The 25608-nt window shown below is 33.0% G+C and overlaps 1 protein-coding gene across 4 annotated transcripts; it reads left to right on the forward strand.

The window, feature by feature from the left end:
* The first annotated feature begins 1952 nt into the window (after window positions 1-1952).
* LOC148604545 (uncharacterized) lies at window positions 1953-25176 on the forward strand. Of its 4 annotated transcripts, none has more exons than XM_088548617.1 (12): window positions 1953-2341; window positions 13430-13624; window positions 14625-14791; window positions 15192-15265; window positions 17165-17238; window positions 17499-17728; window positions 18225-18376; window positions 18815-18976; window positions 21239-21321; window positions 22157-22261; window positions 23278-23421; window positions 23946-25176. In XM_088548617.1, the coding sequence occupies exons 1-12, from the start codon at window positions 2129-2131 to the stop codon at window positions 24084-24086; spliced, it is 1740 nt and encodes a 579-aa protein (XP_088404743.1). In that variant the 5' UTR covers window positions 1953-2128; the 3' UTR covers window positions 24087-25176. The 4 variants fall into 4 exon arrangements, with proteins under 4 accessions (XP_088404743.1, XP_088404742.1, XP_088404744.1 ...); XM_088548616.1 differs by lacking the exon at window positions 1953-2341 and adding an exon at window positions 4232-5056; XM_088548618.1 differs by lacking the exon at window positions 1953-2341 and adding an exon at window positions 7862-8059.
* The last annotated feature ends 432 nt before the right edge of the window (window positions 25177-25608 follow it).

Genomic DNA, 25608 nt, shown 5'->3' on the forward strand with positions numbered 1-25608 from the left:
AAAATATTATAATTAGTATTGAAGTGATTATCTCCCTTATTATCAACATTTAGTAGTTATATGATATATTGATATGTATCACATTCGCTTTGTGTGAAACAAATACATGTACAATGTACATTGTAATACATGTTCTTACGAAATGAGGAGTTCAAATTACTCTTTTATGCTATTTAGACGTGTGAAAACAATGATAGTAACAGTTATAATTACATGTCTGTTAGGATTATATTAGCATGAAGTTATTATTTCGCATTGAACGTTAATTTTTACCTGCAGTGTTTATATATATCAGACAGGAGGTGCAAAATGACATATTCATTACGAATCAATAATATATGGATTGTTGGCAATTAAATTATAAAGAATATTTCTAATTTTTAAACAGGTTAATATACTCAATAACCTGGTTTGGGCCAGATTACACTTTTTATAAACCGCTTCGCGATTTATAAGTATAAGCAAACTGGTTATTTCGTATAACTGTTTAAAAAAACTAGAATTTCAGAAACAGTTACAAACAAAATAACCAGTCCTAGGTTTTCATTCAATTATTGCAGGGTTGCGATTAAAAATGATAATAATAGATTGTAATTGAAATGGAACTTTAACAAGAGTTATCGTTCTTTTTTGTTTGTTTTAGGTGGTAGATGAATGTATGGTTAATTCAGGTCTTTATATGATTATAGTTACGTAAAAATGGTAGATATAGATAAAAAAAAAAAGCATTGTATGTTCGGTGATCCTTTTTTCTGCACCATGAATCACCTCGACGTGTACTTTTGGCAGTGTCTGAATTTGATTGGTACTTTAAAGTAAAGTAGTATGTACCGACCATCTATATGCAATTAACAGTCATTGTGGTACACCATCCTTTATGATTAAGCTGCAGTACCTTACATCCATAATCGTTCACGATTATAATGAATACATTATGACTCTTTCCTTTCCAGCAACATATTTTTTTCCATTCTGCCAAAAAATCTCGTGTTGGTTTCACATGTCATAATTTACCGCTTTATAGAAAATGAAATAAGAACTGTCCAGAGTAGACATAAAATTTACATTTTTAAATCTTTATATGACTATTCTAAAAAAAACAGACTGGAACAGCTTGGTATCAAACACTAATTACGTGTTTCGTATTCCAATAATCGACCACAAGGATTATTGTATTTGAACTGATATTTAAACATTCTATGACAATTTGGATATAAATATATATATGTACATCCGAAACTCTTTAAACCTACTGTATGTATTGAAACAAAACTACGAGTTGTTCTTTGTGAAGGTTTATTGAGTCTTGATACGATGGTGCCGATGTGTCAATTCGTCAACAGAAAGCTGTTTGCAAATAAATTTACTATGTAAACATGTAGCTGTTAGTGTCTTTATCTATAAGACATTTACATTTCAGAATTATATTTTTTAACTTTTAGCATGAGTCTTTTCAAAGGGAGCGATTTCCTCTAGTCCCTCGAGAACTCCCCTTCGGTCTCCGACGCTTTTTTTTCTTTTGGTTGTCTTTTATTTAGTTTTTCATATTCCTACCCTTTTAGTGGAAACATGACTATTCTTAGTAAAGACGGAAAACGGAGATTGACGTATCGTGTTATTTCAAAATATACCAACAACTTCATTTAGGGACAGTCTCCAATCACCCCGATCCGGATGTTAAAACCGTGTCATGACATCATAAAATATAGAGTAATGTCAGTATCTAGTCGGTGTTTTGTGCAAGTTACTTTAACAGATACAACGATCTGTGCATCATACTATAGAAGTTACTTTAATTATACAAGTAACATAAAAGTCTGTATGAAAAGAGATAATGAAATGGATTTCAGACATTCAATGTATATATTACCGTTAATCAAACCTCATCAACTGCTGTTTTATTTAAGTAAATTGATTGTCTCCAATAAAAAGTTAATATGCGGATGTTTAATATCAGACAGTTCGTTTGATCTAAAGCAAATAAAAAGTATATTGGACGGTTATGATATTAATGACAAGTTTACTCACGGTTTTAAAGTAACGGCAAATATTCAGCATGCACGAAAGGAGTTTTGGACATATTTGTGTCCATAAAGCCGCGGGGAAATACTTAAGATGAAGAATCACAATGAATAGAACGGTTTCTAAGACCTTCATTAGAAGCAAAACGTCTTCAAGTATCAAACCATGTGTCGAAACGTTGGAAAAAGCGAAAAGTCGTAGAAATATATACACTACGAACAGATCATACTCAAACCTCAGGCGTCGGAATATAATCAGATTGTCGTCGATTCGATCCGAGGGTGATGTCAACACACACATAAGCAAGATCTGTATTCAGGTATGCGGAAAGCTTTACTTATATATTATATTATTCTTTCAATTGTAACCTTTTGTGAAATTTCATAATTTAAAAAGGTAAAGAACTTCAATTGAATCGTCCCTGATGTAACCTTTACTTAATTAAATAACATTCTGAAATTAAATCAATTAATATAAGAAGCATCTAGACCGTAGTGTAAATGTAAAATGATTTTAATGGTGCATATCGGATTATCATGCAGAAAGGCAATACATTTTGGAATTTGTTTTGTTAAAGTTACATGTAGGTTTTACAATGATCAAAGACAATGGTCGCAATATATCGTTTAGATTACTTGACACTATCCTTTACATAAATATGTTAATGGAAGGAAAATTCAGAGAAATATTTTTCATAAAAGTATTACATGTATTCTCATAAAGTACGGGAAGAAGGGATTATAGAATAAAGAATTATAGGGTTCACTGAAATGCTCATATAAAGGCGTTTTACTAACTTTCGTTGATATTACACATTTAACAAGTAGAGGAATAAAGCACCAGTTATGTACACTTTATATGTAGATGTAATTTAACTCATCTCAACTGCCTTCTTTTAAACAAATCTGCGTCTCACACAGCTCAACATATCAAATACGTTTATTATTCAACGGCTGTATGAAGATTAAACGGGACTTCATGCCGGTTTTTGCAATATCTGTGTGTGTGTGTGTGTTTGTGTGTGTCTCAAAATTATGCAGTTGAATTCTTTTAACTTCATTGTCGGTTTTGCAATATCTGTGTGTGTAACGATTTGTGGAAATTAACATGTACAAACAATGTATACTATAGTGCTCAATACATTATACATAAATTGTATGTAAGTTTGATGCTTATACTACCTATGTCTAATCTAACTCAAATGCAAGGTCAATTGAACTACCTACATTTTGTTTGACTCATAAGTAAGGTTAGTTGACTGACCTAGCCAAGTGTGACTCATATGAAAGGTCGATTGACTTACCTACATGTACATCAAGTCTGACCCATTTGCAAGGTTAGTTGCACTCATATGTTCAGAGGCTGTTTGACTGACTTGCATGAATTAAATTTAGCTACGTCTAATTAAACTCACATGTAGGCTGTCCCAGAGATTTGTTACCGATAATTTTCTTTGACACTAATTACAATAATGCATTTGACTGTCATCTATAGAATGACGTATCTCCTACAGTTAATTACAGTTACATGTTTTTATTTTGTCCTGTTAACCAGCTATTTCCATCGTTGTTGATTATAATCACTACATTAAACATTGGACGTGAATCTGTGTTTTGTTTTAATTTACATATCATGTTTTACACGTTTACTTGGGTTTTATTATGGAATTATGCAGTTGAATTCTTTTAACTACTAAATTCTCTCCCTCTCTCTGTGTGTGTGTGTGTGTGTGTGTCTCAAAATTATGCAGTTGAATTCTTTTAACTACCAAACTCTCTCTCTCTCTCTCTCTCTCTCTCTCTCTCTCTCTCTCTTCACAAAACGATACATATTCCCCCATCATTAGATATATTACTAAAGTCAGTTATAGTATTTGTGAATAAAAAAAGAAATTAATACGTAAACAAATCCTGTTGATTGTTTTATTAAATATGACGAAACGCATTAATACTTGGAGTCAATGTTCAAATGCGACTGGAAATATTTCATCTACACTAGTCAGAAATAAAGGGTCACGATCGCGAGTAAAAGGATTTACACTAAACATCGTAAATCTCTCGCACTGAACGCCTTCTTGTGAAATATTTAGTCGAACAATAGTCTTTTTAGTAAACACAGAAATAGTTTATATCTTTGTTTATCCCGTCATACCATGGGACAAGTATGACAGATATCCACAGGACAATGATATGTTGTCCACGAGTACGGCATTGTCTGGGGTACAAAAGTGATAAATACCATGCATATAGGAATAAATGTTCGACTTTTGATAACTTTGTTGTCAAATTACTGCCTGATTAAATGGTGAATGTGATTTTATTTGATTCCTTAGGTACGGAAAGAGACTTAATTAAATAGTTGTCGATTGCAAGTCTCTGATAATTAATTTTATAAATGCCGCACGGAGAGTGTTATTGGCTTCCATTAATAATTACAACAGAACTTTAGACAGTTTATATTTATGGCCATTTATCTTAATCGCGATTACACTTGCACAGCAAATGATGGTTATTGAATTTTTACGTCAAAGAAAATTATGCTCTGCTATCAAGACGATTTTTCCAGTTATTTCTCAAAAGTGCCTGGAACGGTTATCAATGCTAAATGTAGCGAACATGTTGGATTAGGTGTTCAAAAGCTGTATTCAGTTTCTAACATTGATACTAAAAATCTTGAATAATTGATGAATTAAGGAATTTTAAGAATGAATAGAAATCATAAATACGATACTAGAGAGAGTTACTACAACAGGGTTCCCTTGAGGAAACATGTATCCGTTATGTCACGTTTAGAGGTAGAGGGCATTGCACCAAAACCTCTCGGAGGAGAGTTCAAAATTCGAGACATAAGAGGTACAAAAGTGAAAAAGACTTTATTTCCTGTTTTGAAAGTTCCTTCACAGGGAAACGTTGACGATGGATATACCTCCTCAAGACTTGCTAAATGGAACAATGTTTACAAAAAAATCATGGTAGTCAATCGATTTCCGAAACCAACGAAAAAGAGAGGAAAAACGATCATTTCGTCAGACAAAGTAAGTCATAACAGCCAAATATTACTCCTTTTAAATAATAAAAATCAACTCACGTGTTTAGTTAAAGAACAAACTACATGTATATGACTATAGGCTTTGGGTAATCAACAATTTACTTTTCCTCTTATATCTTACATTCATTAGTATTTAAGAAAGATGAAAAGAAGGCAAGCTACATGTAGTTTACTAGTTTTCTATTTGTTATCAAGCCCAAATGATCGACTATGCAATGTTGCAGATGTTATTATACAAAATAGAGATCAATGGTCAATATACAATATATGTACATGTATAGTGAAGATTTTTGAAATGTGCAACTTAGATGTCTTACAATTAGTCTTCTGGGACAGGATTAAGTTGCAAAAACATTGAAGTTTTATAGCTGTTTTCGTTAACTCGTGGATTGATATGTGGTGTATCAATCTGAACCATGGGAACTGTTTTATTTGCTATGTCATACCGGTAGTTTTTTATGAACAACTCGGTGTGCGTTTCTAGAAAAGCAGAGCACGCTTATCCTACTGGTACACATTGTCTATACTCTCAGTTTTTAGTTTTTTGTTGCTTATTTTATATTTTTTCTACGTGTGCACTATATTGATTATTTCATGTTTCTGTTGTGCGTGTTTTCATTGTCTAGTTGTTATTCCTGGATTGAGCTATATTTGATTTTATATGGCGGAAAAATTGATCAGGCGCATTAAACATCAAAATAGATACAAAACGTCTGTTTTTCCCCCGATTTTTACTTTCGTTTTACGTCTGTTTTTTCCCCGACTTTTACTTTCTTTTTACGTCTGTTTTTTAACCCGATTTTTACTTTCTTTTTGTCTTTGCCAATTGCATTTATAAATCAGAGGATCTATTCCGTATGCGCAGTTACGGAAATAGAAACACAAACCACCTTAAATTTTAATTTATGCGATACGCATAAGTTAGCTACCAATAGAAAACGAATGTTGAAAATTCAAGTACTATGTACAAAATGTGGTTATTGTAGGCATTTGCAAAGTAGAATGTGAACTTAACTATAGTAATGCGTTCAAATTAAGTTGCATGCTTTAAATGTGAAATATATATATAATATTAAGAAATTGCTAAGAGAAATACTTATAATCGCTCTCGAAGAATTACTGAGAGTTATTGGACAAAAATTCATGAAACAAAAAAGCAATATTAAATATGATGATTATGCCATACCGAACTGAAAAGGTTACATACGGTAGAATCCCTTAAGAAAACTCGGCAAATCACATCTAAAATCTCGAAGGGTTTCGGAGACATACACATGTGCATACGTATTTATAAGTATGGAGAGCGGCTTATTGCATCTTATGCACTTACGCGGGGCATGAAGACATATGATATCTGGACTGACTTACTACAATAAGTGAAGGCCCTTTGATGACTGAAGACATTGTCAATTGCATTACATCTGCCTGACTAGCTTGTGCATTTTATTAAGTATGGAAGGTCTGTTACTTTAATGGTAAGGAAAAGAAAAAAACACAACAAGAGTATTACAAACATGCCTAAAATGTGACAGGAAATCTTTCCTCTTTTATATATTGAATTTAACTTGTAAATGTTAGAAATTACATGTAGACACAGAACCTGTAAACTTTCGAACATTAAGACACCAGTGTAGTTTATTGGACAATGATTTAAAATAAGAACTCATGTTTATGAGTACCTCAGCTTCTCTTGTAGTGTTTCGAATTAGGTTGTATTACCTTGTTTACGTGCGCAAAGTATCCTTCAAACAAAACTATTATTTCATTATTATATTATGTTTATTTTTTTTTTCATTAATACAGATTTCATTAACATGTATTTTTTTAGCCTTTGTACTTTTTGTAATCATAATTGTATTGTGCCGTTTTTTTTATTATTTTAGATTCTATTATTGTCTCCTCGTGTATTTATTTAGCAAGGGGAGGAATTATCATACGTTCATTTGGTATAAATTATTACAAGACAACGACATCCTGATGCTAATGGTGAAACTGAAAATTATCACATTTTCAAAATCTCACTTCAGTGTAATTAAAGCGAGAGTTCAGCGCTATGAAACCTGTGAATCACACCATTTCCATTTTTTTTTAAATTTATTTTTTGTTTTTGTGTAAGATAGTGTTTTCCCATTTTTTTCTTTGCTTTTTTGCTTTTACCATGGCGACCGATTTTCACTTACGACAATGGTTGGTATCGTCATATACGTATACATAGTGTAACCTTCCCTCTTGGAACCCAGAAGCAGGGTTACATTTTTACCATAAGGTTTTGCAATAATGCCCACTTCAGAGAAATTAAAAAAATACCTGCCTTTTTATCCACCAATTTACAGTATATTCAAATTTCTAGTTTTGTTCAGTTATATATTGATTCATACATTTCTAACCGTACCTACATTTTATCTGTATATATCATATGCACTCTTACTTGAAGTGTGATAACGGATGGTGTTAATCCTGTTTTATTCACGAGCAAAGTTTATTACTTGTGCATTTCTTTCAATTTGTCATGTCTACAGATTAGCTTAGTATCCAATATTAAACCAAAAATTTAAGATATTAATATTCAGATTAAGAATGTGACTTTCATATGTAAGGTACGACGCACAGAGATTTAAACGCATCTTTGATCTTATTAAAGCAAACAAATGTCTACATTGTTGTTCTATTACGCTTCTTTCATAAAGAAGTGTGACATTTATTTATCCTACAGGCAATATACAATATGATGACCTTTCTAGTGACAGGGCCGTCCATAGAGGACTTTCCTATTCTACTGGGTATCTCACAGCTTAACAATTGATATACAATGAGATTATAGGGTTTGGGTTTAGTCATCAATTCTCATGGAAGTAGCAAATGATAAATTGATATATTCAAACCTAAAGTTTCTTAATAATTCATAAAATGACAAAGCTAAAACGAGACTCATTTCTCTGGACTTATGGTCATGGATGCTGGAGTTGAGTTACCGCATACTATTAGTGAGGTATTTTTATTCACTTTCACCATGATTATATTTAATATTTGTTAGTAATTATTTAAATCGTTATGTAATTACATATCTCTTGTTTCAGCTTTTATTTTTTTGCATTTTATACATTTTCATGTTTTTTTTATAATATTATTGTGCGTTTAATTTTAATTAGTCTATTATGTGAACACAAGCTAATGCCCGGGTCACCATGTGAACATACATGAACATCTAGACTCACCGTCACATGTATGTCATCACTTCTAATATATGTATGGCGTGCTTCAAAGCTCTTGGGACCACAACCATTGTAAAAAGTGATAAACACGTGACCAACATTTCGTGCAACTCATAGACTGCGTCTATTCCAAAATATGAAGAAACTTGTCCTATCGAAAATAAATTTCGAACTCCATTTTATCATTGTTTTACCCCGGACAGGCCATTTATGTCGTTATTTAACCCCGTGCTATCGCTCGAGGTAAAGCATTGCTACATAACTGGCCAGTCCGTGGTAAAACATTGATAAAATGGAGCTTCCTTGATTGATTCCTTAAGCTACCGTCGGAGTGACATATAACTTTTGAAAACGTAAGATCTCAGTTAGGCTTACATTGTTTTTATAGAAATAGACGTTCGGTGTGGTATAATGCACACATACACTATGACACATGTATATTGGGTTATCGTTCTTATGTGTACTGTTTTAATTTCGTTTCGATTAAAGACCCGTGTTAGTGTACAAGTGTGTTGATAACTGCTACTGTTCAAATATTAACATTGAACAATTTTAATGACCCTATAAATTACGTTGTTTATATTTGAAAAAAAAAAAAGTAAGTATAGGTCCTTTGCAAGGCTGGGATTTGATTTACAGAACATAACAGTTCTCATAAAGCAACTAATAAGACTTGTTCGGAAGTTTGACCTTTGTTAATGCCATAAATAATACGATTAAAACATTTAGTGGCCATTGTAGGCATACATTATATTTTTTTACTAAGAAGTTAAACATCAAATAATATGCAAATAATTTTGTATAAGAGGACGGTAATTTGATTCAGACAGGGGGTCAGGGGGCTAGCATGTACTATGTGTAATTGGAAATATTAATGTTCTCGCTTCCATATTCTAATGTACAGTATACTGAAATAAATAATCTAGCTGTGAAGCATTTAGAAATATAATATTTTTTGATTCGCAGATTTTTAAAGCAAATTTCTGCCACGGTCAAAACTGCCAGCCCCACCCCTTCCCAACTGGAATAAAATGATCGCCCCCTAATGGCCTAAACATATAAATTATCATCCAACACATAGGTACTTATATTTGATGCAGATTGTACCCTTCATCGTTAACCTATTAATATAAGCCAATTAAATAATAGTAGAAATTCTTACAATTAAATACTGAAACGTTTCTAATAAAATAACTTTCCGACAGAACAGCACGATCAATGGAATACTGATTTAATTTGTAAGAAAAAAAAAGACATAATGTCACACAAATTTAGTTTAAACATATCTTATTTGCTCAAAACAAAATGGATTGGACAAACGTAAATCATACTTATTTAGTCCTTTTCTAAATGTAATACATAATTATTCATGTAGAATATGAGAAGATGCTTTAACAATATATGAACTATACGTTACTATACTGGATGTAACTAAAAGTCAACTGGAGAGAAAAAAAAACAGTTTGGGGATGGTGATGTGGTGGTGGCGATGTTTAACACAGTAAAAACACAAGAAATATATCAGCTTCCGATGATTACAAATCATACAACTTTATTGCATGTAACTGGTACCACACAACAACTTCATTGCCTGTGACTGGTTCCAATCTGCAACTTCATTGCATGTAACAGGAACAAAAATGTACCATTCTACAACTCTACAACTTTATTGCCGTAACTGGTACCAAACAATTTTATTGTCTATTACTGGTACCATTCTCTTCGTGCCATTCTACAACTATATTGCCTATAAGCGATTCCACTCTAATCTACAACTTTGTTTACTGTGACTGATTCCACTCTAATCTACATCTTTGTTGCCTGTGACTGATTTCACTCTAATATACAACTTTATTGCCTGTAACAGGTACCATTCTACGACTTTATTGCCTGTAATTGGTACCACTATACAACTCCATTGTCCGTAACTGGTACCATTCTATAACTTTATTGCCTATAACTGGTACTACTGTACAATTATATTGCCTGTAACCGGTACCACTCTGCACCTCTGTTGACTGTAATTGGTTCCACTCTACAACTTTATTGCCTGTAACTTGTAACACTCTATAAATTTACTACCTGTTACTGGTACAACGTTTTTGCCATACCTTGTAACATTCTACAACTATATTATGAAGCTGGTGCTATTCTACAATTGTATTGCCTGTAACTGGTTCAATTCGAAACTACAACTTTATTGCCTGTAACTGATACCACTCTAAAACTCTATTGAATGTAACTGATACAATTCTACAACTTTATTGCCTGTAACTGGTACCATTCTACAACTCTATTGCCTGTAACTGGTACCATTCCACAACTTTATTGCCTGAAACCTTATTTGTACAATTCTACAATTGTATTGACCAAACACTAAAATCAGAAGCGTGAATCAAATATCTAGAAAACTATTTTCAGGAATGATGTGTCAACATTTATCATTATAATCTTTCAACGTAAACCAACAAATCGAACTATAATAAACCAGTTCCGAGGACAGAAATTCATTCATCCTGATATAACGGCTGTCTGATGATCTGGATAAAACCGTTTTGTCTAGCAGTTTAATTGGAATTTTATAACACAAGAGTTATATCTGTCCTTATGTCTAATATTATTTACCGTTATCATCGATCGAAGGAATTGCGAACATATATACAGAGTTGTCTTTCTTCTAATATGTATGTACATGTACATGTAAGTAAGTTGTTGCAACTTATCAATGTACATATTTACATTATATATAATTATATTCATAGACGGTCTCAGTACTTTTAGAAGTTTTATATTCTGTGACGTTGTGTTCTGCATTCATGAAGTTATTTTATTAAACAGTTTTGAATCTCTTTATTGTATCATTGGATCATCTTTTAATGTTTTTCATAGCGTAGCATATCACCACTACCGTTCATATAAAAAAAATAGGAGATGTCCCCAGTGGTATAATTGCAAATTGGGAGAGTCATCCACCAAAAGCCAGGCAACGAACAAATAAACTTCTATACAGGTCACCACACGGATTGGCAACAAATCTCTCTTTAGAATAATTGTCTCTTTAGAATAATTGGTTTTTGAAAAATAATATACGAAAAAGTTAGGTGGGCGTACAACATCTCCCATCTAATACCTAAACAACAATCATGAAAGATGGATCGTGAACAGGTAAAATTGTAAAATTGTAGAAAAAATATCAGTTGGGGAGAGGTTACTAAATATTTGGTCAAAACGCCATGAAGAATGTTGTTTATACTTCAGAGGGTGCTGTTTGCAGGCTTTTGTTACATTTGTACGTTGTGGCTAATCTGCCATTGTAACTGTTCGACAATGTCAGAACTACGTAGCAAAGAACTTTTTCGATAGGGAACTACATGGAGCAATTAATGTTTTGTTGTCAATGCCCTCTTGAAGTTTGAACCATGTTACACGTAAATATCAAATATAACATGCTGATAATATGACCTTAAGAATCATTTTTACAAGGACGCAAGAAATTATGATAAGCAAACTATAGAATGTTGACTTAAGAAATCTCCCATCACAAATCGCAGCTGATGTATTATCGGGTCGTGCCGCACCATTAAAAGAACGTTGGCTTTTATTGAAAAACTTAATTGATTTTCGGTTATAAGTTAAGGCCATTTTAGAACATCTTTAGAATTATATTAAATTAAAATTTCAACACCCTCTCCCGTCATTTTAAATTTGAAAAACGGTAATTGTATTACTATATAAGATAATTCTCCTTTCTTAACCATGAGTAAATACAACTTTTAATTGTTCCTTTTGATGAGATACAATTAGCAGTCATAAAATTCTGGTTTTCAAAAAAAATTCTCAACTGTTTATATAAAATGATAATTACATATTTAGAGGACGAATTTGTAAAGATTTTAGATTTAGTTGTATAAATGGTACATGTACCCGTATGTTTTACATTCAAAGATACAGCTTTATATTCATTCTGGTTCAGTCATTTTATTTATGGATGTGTGACAAAAAAATTAATCAAAGATAAATATGTTTACGATATAATATAATGATTGGCCTTTCTTAAGAATTAAAAGCCATTTAAAAGTTTCTGCTTTGATGCCATGAAACATTACTACACGTATAACATTAATATCTAATTATCATGTGTTAATAAATATTGACATAATGTCAAAACATTTCTTCTATTTCATCTGAGTGTTCTTTACGCGTTTTTAGTTATCCCCCGAACGTCCCACAGAGAAGTATTGTATTTAGTGGAAGAGTTCAATCAATATCTTATTTCTACCATTGAAATCTTTTTCAAAAGATTTTTTATAACAAAGGCAGTGTGATTTCTTGTGACAATCTTACTCTTTTATAATCTATATTCTATATTTTTTGCGGGCGATGTGAACAAGTCATTTCTCTTAGTGAAGCATGGAAGAATTGCGCTTCCCAAACATTCATCTCGACGAGCCACGAAAACAGCTTGCAAAGAGTACTTTTGGGAAAGGATGTTTAGGAATAGTAATTGTGAACAAAATGGGTAATAAACCAAAAAGGTGCAGAAGTGAAACTGACTTGAGAGATAAAACAACTCTACCCAAACAGATACTGTACCGCCATGTTTCGGTTCTTTTGGATGATATATCACTGGAAAATAGTGGTCATTTGTCTTTATTTGAGCAGTACAGACTAAGTGGAGTTGTCAATTTTTACATTGACGGTAAAGTTGTGGTTCGAAAACGTAAACATTGGAAAGCAAAGCTTAAAGCTTCACGTTACTTCTATGAGCCAGTTAAAAGGAAAACAAATAGACTTCAAGAGACAGTATTTGATGAGTTGGAATATGAACCAGTAGTGTTTATTCAGGTAGTAGCAGAAAAATATCACTCCGTGTCATGGAACTACTTACTGTAACACAAATCTTTCTTGATTAACGCCTCCTATAACATAGTTAAAGAATCCCTGAACTATGTGCTCCGTTAAAATGGTTATCCCATTTAACGGTGGATAAAAAAAGTATATGATTTGCTTTCTGACAAGACCGTAAAAAGAATGTGACAGCATATATTACTCCTCTGTTATATGAAATAAAGTGCAATTCGTCAAACCCATATTGAGCATCAATACAATAATGGAGTAAATACTAATAATCACTTTTTATATTACAGCCGTTAGTACGATTTAGACGAGCCGTAAAGAACGTTCAGACACTCCTGAAAGCTACTGTAATCAACAATGCAGCTTCCAACCCTAGGAACGAAGGGAAGCTGTTATCATGGGCACAAGATTTCATGTCTACTAGGCGAGAGTTTGAGATGCACGGTCTCAGTTTTGATAAAGGAGATTATAGGGCCAGTCGAGAGGTACTAGTTACTGGTATTTTACCTAAAATTTTCTCTTCAAAATCAATACCACTGCAATAATGTGAGACCCTCAAAGAAATTAAAAGTGCTCGTACTCATACATTTGGCAAAAAATTGTAATTTTTTAGAATTTTGATTGAAATATGTGTCGCAGTCACCTATATGATACTTATTTTAATAAATTCAGCGTTTTATTCAATAATTTTAGATCCTTATGAAAATAGAAAGTGCTCACACGCATTCATTTTGTACAATATGTCCTTTTTCAGACTTTTGATTGAAATATAGGTGTCGGCTCTCAGTCACCAATATGAAATTTATATTCGCAATTGTGTAGATGAAGCGTCAGCATGGCTGTGTAGAAATGCATAAGCTTTCCCAGAAGAAAGTCTCATACATTCTCCTCACCGAATGAGACTTCGGTCATAGCAACATCGCTGTGGACCGTAAACAAAGATCTAACGACGGTCCATTTGTGTTTTATCGAAAGTTTGAGGGCACGCACTGAGCTTCATCCTTCATAGGCATAGCATAAAATCCTATTACAGTGATTAAAGACCCTATGTACCATAAATTAAATGTAATAGTGCATGCTACTAGGCAAACATAATAGAAACGAACAGTTCTCTTGAAAGCGTAGGATCTTTATAACGGCTTTTTCTGTCCATCTTGTCCTTCATGTCAGCTGGTTGTGTCCAAATTTAGGAAATTAATAGTTGTTTGGTCAATTCGGGTCACAACCGGTAGAGTCTTTAAGATATATAAAAAGTACTCGATGAAGGAATATTAAAATTGGGAATGCAAAACTATCATGTAAGTATTTGGAATGTCTATGTATGAAATTGTCTTGCACCTCAGCGTTACATAAGTCATTGCTTTGTCTGATTCCTATTTTTATAAGACATCAAAGACCATTAACTTTACGTATGGTACTTGTGTTCTGTACGTGATTCAACACATTATACAATACTGTTACAATGTAATTCTAACATGGTTTTAGACGTGTTTGAGTAATGAAGCTAAGGCGATATTATCTATGGACCCTGTTGATCGGACGGAGGACCAGTTGAAGGTAGCCCTCCTAGCTCTGAACCAGGCTGTGGAAGCCTTCAGTGAATTCCCTATTACCATGCAGCGGTCTTTGGTTCGGGTAGGCTGGTATGAACAGTAAGTATTCGGGCATTCAATTTGTTTGATATCATAGTTTTTTTCTTGTACCACATGTTACGATCGATCATTATTCTTGTGGTATTCACACACTTTTTTGTTATTAATACTGAAAGTCGTCCTTATAATGCGACTGTAACAAGATCAGTACAATCCGATGCAAAGCTTCATTCTTCCTTAAGTTTGTGAACGATAGGAAACCTGCACTTTAAGCTTAATAATTCTCAATCAACTACTTTTCCTTTCGAAGTTTACCTTGATACATGTACATGTACCAAGTTTTACAATTTTTAGGATCCGAACTTGATTTTACACTGGTTAACAAATGGGACATATTTTCTTTGAAGACTAATATCATATATGGTACATATACTGAAACTGTAACATGTTTTTTTTTCAGTTTTGAGGATAAACGTGTGATCATAAGACAAGGGCATATGGCCGATAATTTCTATTTGATCATTTCCGGTACAGGTAGGGATCATTTCTATATAAGATTTATCAACTTTTTTATTCCTGTAAATGTCATGACATGGTAAAAAATACATTAACATGTGTCTATATATCATTGACCATATTCGACGGAATTAAATCATGACAAATTTCACAGAAATCAAATCTAGACTGTTTTATGGATTATTGAATCACTGCATTTACATGCAGGGTCAAACAACACTGCTCTGGTGACCTTTCTTACCAGCCAATCATATTTCAGTTTTCATGATTGTTACGGAACAAAAATGAGGATGTTGAAAAGTTCTTCAGAAAGTACAGAAATAATAGAAAGTAGAAAATAGTATTGTTAGATGTCTAAATGGAACAATCAATCGTTCTTTCTTTTATTACTAGTAGATTGATTATGCAGGTGAACTTCTTTTGAAAAAGAGAGTTATTTTTATAAATGATATTTCCGAAAAGATTTAAACGCTGAATTGATGTTCTCTGACCGTCTTATATCATACAATCATGTAGTATGTCTTACAATCTATCTTGTGTCTATTTAGGCCTTAGTTTCCAATGTTTTGCTTTCCCTTCATTTTATTTCTTTTGTATTTTGTCAATTAAATCGTTCCTCTATTTTAAGTATACCGCGTCTAAGTAAACACTAACTGTCAAAACATTAATTTAATGATTCTTTGTGATTAAGTTCCATCTTATTAAACATCATATAGAAAGTCATTTAGTTAATCGCCTAAGCTATTAATCATCTTGTACTCATATTCCTTTCTCAATAAAGGTAGGAACACATCCATTATAAAAACTGCGCTTTAAGTGACATTAGTGCGAGCGTGTTTGAACATTTTCATAGTAGTCCGAGTTAAGTGATACTCAACTATCAGTCTTTATAAAAATCAGCCAGGAGATGATTCATGCATGTTAACTATCAACCGAACTCGCTTTTATTTCTTCTTTAGAAACAGGTGCAGACCACAACTAGACTTGATTTTGTCAGTAATTGCACTTTTGAGATAAAATTATATAAACTATTCATTAAATAGACATATTGTTATCGTTATTGATTTGTTTCAATTTGTAGAAGAAAATGCATTGTTTGTCGAGTTCTTTCTTTTTTCATGAATCACCTCTACCATAGGCAATGTCTTAATTTTATATTGACTGGTACTCAACGTACATGTGTACTATACTAGCAAGACTTTGCTGTAAAATAGATAATTAATCGCATTCAACATGTACACACACTGATTAAGAAATTTTGAAAGGGGTCGCAAACTATTATTTGCCCACGCTATGTATGAAATCAATATTTTTTTTTAAAACAAGTGGTTGTTCCAATCATCTGATTCCCTCATGATGCCCCTTGTATATACACGTACATGTGATATTTGTAATAATGTGATTTTGGCACGTAGTTCTTACACTGCAAACCCTAACGTACAGATCCGTGTAAGAAGCAGGCAGGGCAAATAATAACAACAGTGATAAGTTGTAACACATTTTTAGTCAATATACCTACAATTACTAACACATAATTGTGCACATGTGAGTTTGGAAAGTAAGAGATAATAATTCGATAATAAGCTGAAATACCGACTTTTACTAAATTACGTTTCAAATCTATGAATATGTTGGACATGCATCATAAATGATTTTATTATAATGATAAGTATTATAAAACATCTTCATCCTTCCAGAGCACCTGATGTCATTCCCGGCTTTTTTTGTGGGAGTTCATATTGCTAGTGCTGTAGTTTTTTGTTTGACATCTTCAGTTTTCGTGTGTGATATTTTTATTCGATTCACTACATTGTGTATTTAAATTGTCTCTGTTTCATGCGTTCACGTTTCTGACGCTTCGGTATTTTTTGCCGATATAAACATAATGACATTTACAATGTACTCTCAATATTACAGCAATCGTGACAATTATGGACCGGGACCAGATAGTTCGAACTGCTGCGGTGCTCGCTAAAGGCAACAGTTTCGGGGTAACACACTTTTGATCATTTATTTAGACTTCTGTGATACCTAATACTTTTTATAGAAAGAATGATCATTTCTAGTCATGTATGATTATAATTGCACTACATGCATGTACAGATCTGTACAACACGCTCTGTAAGACTTCGGAGGACCAAGACTGTATTATGTTGTTATAATCTCTAAATTTTACAGCAATTGTCGAACAAAACAAGATGTATAAAAAAGAGTCTCAATCACGGTTTGAAAACAAAATTCTTCATTTCAGGAATTAGCGCTTATGCATGGATCAAAAAGAACGGCTACAGTCACGTGTAAAAATAGTGTTGAATTGTTAGCTGTAGGTCGGGATGACTTTGTTGACATTTTTATGCCTAAGAATAAAGACCAGGAACCAGAACACATCCGGTTTTTGCGTTCTGTTAATATATTGAATGGATGGCCTATAGAATGTCTTCCTCATCACGACCCCAAAATTTGTTGTTTCACATTTTTTAGGTATGTTTATATTTTTTTCACGTTATCATTTTCAGTCGTGAAGTTGGATTGCTTACTCAAAGGGTCAAAAATAGCTTTGATTGTCAACATTAACCAAGAAAAAAATCTGTATTAATATTATAGTGTTATAGAATACTAGTAGATAGTAGTCTCTGATGCACATTGACTGCTTTTACGATATTAAGGTTAAATTGATGAAGCTCTGTTAATTGTTTGAGAAATACCCTTCGTACTATAGTTAAGTTTTTATAGATTGAATTGTTTTTTCCATGTTGACTTAAAATTAAAAATAAAAGGTCTTATCTCAATTTTCTGTTTAGTGCCAGTCATACTCTGTTTTTTAGACGGTGTCGGCATCTATGTTTATTTATGGTTGTATCAAACTCCATGTCTTTCTTCACTAACGCTACTACTGCTTTAATTTATTTGCACTCTTCTTGACTCCCATTGCGTTAAATGAAACTTAACTTTTAATATTTTTTTCCTCGATCTTTAGGAGAGGTGTCTTGTTGTGTAAGGATAGCAACAATTGTGAATGGGTCTATATAATAAAGACTGGCAGCTGTCGTGTTCTAAAGAGTCTACAATCTACTCAGCCTACTATACCTATCCCAGAACAGGACCAGCACGAGTCTTATGATATTCTGAGTACGTCACTAAACATCTATATGTCAAATGTAACAGGCCCACAACAGAAAAACTCTTTGACTCGTTAAGTTATCTTATATTCTTTTCCACGCATTGTTGTATTTACGAACTTATATCTACAAATTTTCATACATGTATGTCAGATCAGAACTATACCCCAATTACAATTTCAACAGAGATGATCCCTGCAGGGGTTGTTATTATCAGCGTCAAGGTAAAACGCTATCTTAGCGGTTCTGTCACTGAATCTTTGAAAGCTTGAATTGGAATGAAGCTGTTATTCGTTTTCTTTTGATTAAGGAAACAAATGTTTTACATGTACACCGTTGTTGCGTCTATCAATTTCTGTCTTGCTACATGAATCTAAAAGAATTTTTAGTGTGTATATATTTTATCAATTGGGAAAATGTTAAGGGTAAGACTAGTATTTTCTTACAGAATTACCTCCCTTAGTTTCTACTCGATCAACGTCTTCATGCACCAGTTCATTATCGTCAAATTCTACGGCAACGAAATCATACATAACATCTTGTCGGAAGAAACGACGACGATGCAATGTTGACAACCTCCTAGATATACTTAACAATGCAGCAGGAAATAGTACGTATGACTTGTATTCGAAAGTATCTTGCATGTAGATATACAATACTGTTCTATCGAGTAAGTTGAACAAGAGGGAGATGTTCTGCTTTGAAAGCTGGCTGTTTCTGATTATTTTTAATTTTTGAGATACACGTTAATATGTTTTTATATAAAGCTCAATTTAAAAAAAAAACATGACACTGTACATTTGCTTCTGGCCCCCCGCGCCACAAAACTCGAAACTATACTTCAGTCTGGGATTATTCTTAACTTTCATGGTAACTCCTATCAACATCTTTAAAATTCAATTAAGAATTTCTGAGACTTAAGTAACTTCTGAGGACGTTCAAATTGTGCAAAGTTTGACATTTCTGCTTCGAAGGTGGTTTGCTTAAATGGTATCCGTGTGGTTCTGTCTGTGCACCCGTTTGTCCTCCTGTCCGTAACAAAGTTTTCGTCTTACTTTCACAAGTAACCTTGCATTAAAAACGTATATTTTGGTAATTGTTTCGTATCATTGTGATGCAATGTCGTGTGAGCCTATGAGACTTCAATTTCCTGTTTGAAATCGTTTTACTTTAGTAAAAAAAGTTTAACACACACTTTTTTCTTTTCAAAATATTACTACGTTACGTGAAAATATGCATATGCAAGTTATTTTAATTACTTTATCCACACGGGTACAAAATTTTATTGTAACTACTATTTTTCATGGAGTCTTCCCTTATGAGCCTCAATTTATCCATTTAGGAGCCTCTTTTAAGTAAACAGTCTCTTAAATATCATAATATTCAGTTTTAAATATCCTCTTAACCACGCTAAGTTTATATAAGAAAAGTACAGATCATCATCATCAATACTTTTTTTTTTAAATACAGTGGAATGTAAATATTGTATGTTTTGGATTTTATTCGTGTTTTGTGTTTCTATAAAATTTTACGATTTCAGTTAAAATATCGCAATTTTATTTGTGTTAGTCTTTATACGCCTTTGTGTAGTTGAAGTTGAAGGAGGCTGGCATTAAAGTATATGAATACAATTTATGTATATGTCAAGATGTTGGATTTTTTTTTTCACACGTTGACTTTTTTTAATTATAAAATTATATATTGTCCTTTCTTATGCAGTAATATACCAGCTAGCCCTGCATATGGTTTGACACTTCTCAATTGTTAAGGTACATGTATGTCAGAGTTAGTACCCAGACAGCATGCCTCCGTTGGGCCAACGTTGGTTCAACGGAGTCGTTTACGTTGGGCCAACGTGTGGTAAAACTTTTGGTAAAAATGAATTAAGAGGAATATTTCCACAAACCACTCACTGCTACATTGGGCCAACGTTGGGCCAACATAGTATTGCCAACGTCAACTAAAAGCCAATGAACCAACCATCAGCCAACGTTGGCCCAACGGAGGCATGCTGTCTGGGTAGCGATTATTCTGGCTTATTATGACGCAACTGTTGCTTAATAGACAGGCTTTTGGACTAGGGTTATAAGAAAATAGCCTCATTCGCTACCTAAAAAGTTTTATTTTCGATATCCTTATCTTATTGAAAAATATTGTGTTTCTGACGAACAGATTATAGATGATGGATTTTCATAATGTCTTAAAATAGACTTGACGCACCTTCCTCACAAATTTCAAGACTTTTTGAAACTCGTGGCTAGGATTTACATCATGTTTATTGTATTCAGTTCTTTTATGTTTACTTTTTTATTGTTTATATTGTGTGTGCTGCCTTGACTACAGTTATTGATTTTACCGAAGTTGACTTGTGGCAATTTAATGCTGCCCATTTGTGCTGAAATATACCGGAAATAATGAGCCGTAATGGAAGTGGGAGGTTTATTGCGCTATAAAACCTGGTTTAACTTAACTTTCATTTTGAAACACCTATACCAAATCAGGACCATTGAAGTGGTTTTCGAACTTTCCTGTTTTTGCCCTGATATTGCCATTTGTTATACGGACTTTCCTTTCAGACTTTTCCTTTTGACTACTGCTAGATTTTATCAGTTCTGTGATTTTGTTATTACCCTTCATTCATCAACTTCAGGTCTTATGACTTGTTTATTTTTTGATCTGGTAGTTTTGATATACGCCTTTTCACATTTTTTAATCACTCAACAGAGCCGTTACGGTATGTTTAATCGTGGGATGCTGTTACAGACTTGTGCAACTACCAATTTCCATGAAGGAAAAGAATGAATATGATATTTTGACAACGATTCGCTGCATCGCACTTTATCATGTTTTAAAACTATGTTTATATTTTCAGCACATATAGACCTCGATGAACACAAAAAAGATATAGAAACATTATACGACAAACTTCACAATAACTATGATAGATACGGAAAGGTATGTAGATAAGAACATAAGGTGTTAAGTACTTCTCCATCAAAGACGCGGGCAAAATGTGTAGGTGTGCCACATGAAGAAACAATACGCAGAGAATTTATTGAATTGTCTAAGTATTTATACCTCATAACCCCAAGAAATTACTGTCAAAATGTTAGTAAAGTTTGCATGCCTTTTTCATATATTGATAGGTCAAATTTAGTTGAAATGCACTGTGGAAAAATGATCGGAAACTTTTCCCGAACTTTTTCCTCATATAAACATTCAAAACGTATATACGTCACCAATGCATCAGGATAGATATAAATAGCTTCCCAGTTGTTTTCTAGATGTATTTGAATATGTTTGAGGCAAAAAAGACCAAATTGAGAAAAATGATGTGCCACTCATTGCCTGATTCTTACTCAGACTGGTACTTAATTATTTGCTATGACGAAGGATCTAGTGCATGTAAATGTATATTTAGCAATACCAAAGGTCAATTTTATACAAACTATGGAAAATCCGTAGACACAAAATACCAGGAATGCAAATAGGAAATTACACAAGTCCAAAATGTATTTAATTTAACATTAGAGAAAAATGGAACATATAAAACAGCACGGTCCGTTCTGTTGGTAATGTATTTAACCAACATTACCTGAAGTCAAGGGTCAATGTGGATTTATTCATGAACGTAAGAAAAGTAACAAAATATACACCTATTAAGATTTCATAAATGACTATCAGCATTCATCACAACCTTGGCTGAATCCGTAAGTTTGATAGACGGAGATTAGCGGATTCTCTCGAGGATTGACGATTGTTCACATATTACAGGTATTCCTTTTTTCAGAGATATTCTAGAATGTTCGATAAAATACAAAGACGAGAAAAAGAAGATACCGAAAAAGAAAAGTTGTTTGTTCAAATACAGAATCTTGGGCCAAAAGATGTTTTTGTATGTACAATTATACTTGTTCTAATATTTATTAATTTACTCTTATATCATAAAACAATGAAATACCAGCGATGAAGTTTGACAATAATATGTCACTATATGAGTGACGAATTAAAAATTAAAGGTCAAAGTCTTTTTTACGAGTGGAGCGCAGCGGAACAAGTGAAAAGACTAAATATTTCTTCAACGAGTGAAATTAAAGATAGCCCGATCTTTGATCTGTAACGAGTATACATGTAAGTACCATGAAAACATGTATTTTGTTCGTTTTTCCTAGAGAGTGCCGCCCCATTTAATGCAACATAAAATATAGTGACTCATTTTTTCTTCTTCCCTTGTTTTTTAATATTTTATTATGCTGCCACTTTTAAGACGTTGGCCAAGAGAACGAGTTCAGACGAGTGGTTGTGACCTCGTCTTACACGGGCCGTCTCAACTCGCAAAGGGCCATTTCCGGAAGAAAACGTTTTTCTAACATCTTCAATAATAAAACGTTTTGGAAGATTTACTTACTTTAACATAATGTCTTTTTTCTAACACATTTTAAACAACTATTGCTTTTGTATTAATTTTTTATGGAAAATGACATACATTGTACAATGTATGTGTTTTAATATTATCAAAAGTAAAGTATACACAAATGTATATGTAAATGAAAGCATCCAGGTTAATGGTTTCTTATTAAAAAAAACAAAACAAATAAGGACTTTTCTTGGATCTTTTTTATCCACACCTATCATTTCAGTTCAGAACATCGAGTAAGATATTGAACATTTTTTATGAACCAAGGCACTGTTTTGTATCATTCTGATTAAAAAAAACTATCTTAAAAGGAAAGCGAAAAATAGTAGAAAAGATCAAACTGAAACCTGTCAGGATCATTGATTGGAAATAATTTACTGCACTATTTGCAAGTGACAGTAAACCTACGTTTAACAATAACTGGAACCTAATACATGTATTGTGTTCAAAAATTGATTACGCATTACATGTAATGAATATGGTTACTATTGAAGGGTTTAGAGCAGGTAGCATTCGGTATGATAGGACAAACAACGAGTACTAGTCTAGTTTCCGATGGTGCTGAATGTATACTTATCAACAAGAAATACTTCCAACAACATCTTAACGACGAGGAGGCAAAGAGGCTCAGGAAAACGGTTAGTATTAATTCATTGATATATAATAATATAAAACATTTTAGAATGAACAATAAAAAATGAACAAATTTAACCAGTATATAAACGAAAATTTGAACAAATTTCTAACTACAATAATTACTTTCAGCACGAACTTAATCAGGATTCACACAGTTTGATATGATATTTGACTTGAATTGTCTCTTTTATGTTTTCATTATGAAAGATGTTAATTATATTTATTCAAATAATTTACGCATGTGAATAAAAAGATTATAATGAAGCAAAGGAAATTTGATGTGTACCTTAATGAAAACTGTTGATGGACGAGGCGTACAACCAGGTGGATATGCGAGGCTCTGTCGAGCTATTTCGTCGGTTCAGGCTGAGTCAGATGTTGTATATGTATTAAAAACCATGATTTTTGCTGCTCAATTAAAATGCTTGAAAGTTAAATGTAGTAATCGTCATTTTATAACGGGATTAATAGCTACTTAAGACTACAATGTAAGTACCACCCTAATTAGTTTTGTTTAATTTTGTAGCTTCAACCACTTCCGTCTGAAGAAGCATTACAACAGAAACTTCAAGATAAAACAAACTGGGAAGCATATAAAGCAATGACTGTTATAGACCATATTAGGTACCGACGACAAGTGCATACTGCTGAGACTTTGTACTACTGACGACAAGTTCATACTTCTGAAACTCTGTTCTACTGACGACAAGTTCACATTGCTGAAACACAATTCTACTGTCGACAGGTTCATACTGAAGAAACTTAATTCTACAGACGACAAGTTTATACTGAAGAAACTTTGTTCTACCGACGACAAGTGCATACTACTGAAACTTTGTTCTACCGGCGACAAGTGCATTCTACTGAAACTTTGTTCTACTGTCGACAAGTTCATACTGAATTAACTTACTTTTACGGACGACAAGTTCATACTGAATTAACTTACTTTTACTGACGACAAGTTCATACTGAAGAAACTTTATTCTACTGACGACAAGTTCATACTGAAGAAACTTTATTCTACTGACGACAAGTGTATACTACTGAAACTGTGTTCTAGTGAGGACAAGTTCATACTGCTGAAACTTTGTTTACTGAAGACAAGTACCAACTGTTGAAAATGTTCTTCTACCGACGACAAATGCATTCTGCTGAAACTTTGTTTTACTGACGTCAAGTAAATACTGCTGAAAAATTATCTACTGACGATAAGTTCATACTGCTGAAACTTTGTTTACTGACGACAAGTACATACTGTTGAAACTTTGTTTTCTGAAGACAAGTTTATACTGCTGAAATTTGGTCTACTGACGACAAGTTCATACTGCCGAAACTTTATTCTACTGACGACAAGTTCATACTGCTGAAACTTTGTTGTACTGACATCATATTCATTCTACCTATTCGCTGTTTTATTGAAGTTCAATTCATACTCATCTGCTACACTTTACTTCTTTCACTAACATCAATAATTTGTTTTATTGGCAAGTGTATACTGCTAATACTTCGCTGACGACAGTACTCCCAGCTGAATGTTCGTTCTTCAGACGACAGGTTTATATTATAGAAAGACATTTGAAACTCCTATTGATAAATGTTTTTTTCTGATCAAGCTTATCGAAGACACGTTTACGTATTGAAACCTGAATTTTTCTGACGACAGAAGCACACTACTTAATGCTTTCCACCGACAAAAAATATACAAGCAGAATTTTGTTCAAATGAATACTCAACAAGAAATAAATCTAAACGACAAACTGTCTCTTTTGTAACTTTTAAAATATTTTATATACACATTTTGTTCAGTAATTTGAAAGAAAATAGTGTTGTATAGTGTTGTCATGGACAACACATTTAACGTCCATAAAAAGAATATTCAGTAAGTTTACGAAAGTCAGACATTTCGAACGACGCAAAGATCAGGGAACTTTAGAAAGCTTTAGGCCAAAACATGAGTTGCGATGAAAACTAAACGGTACCATTCGCATTTACGATCAGATACACATTTTCTTAATGAAGTTTCTGTACGTTTTCAGTGACGAATTTTACTTTAAATAATCAAATACTCCTTTAATATCCTAGCAATTATTAAAAACAAACCAAACACAAAAAATAGCACGCCAAAACAAGCAAATAAAACAATAAATAAACGGACGGAAAGAGAACTGCAACTACAGCAGTCCATAAAG

The sequence above is a fragment of the Perna viridis genome, chromosome 10 (assembly GCF_037379345.1).
Source record: "Perna viridis isolate PV_CMFRI_1.1 ecotype Kerala chromosome 10, ASM3737934v1, whole genome shotgun sequence".
NCBI lineage: Eukaryota > Metazoa > Mollusca > Bivalvia > Mytilida > Mytilidae > Perna > Perna viridis.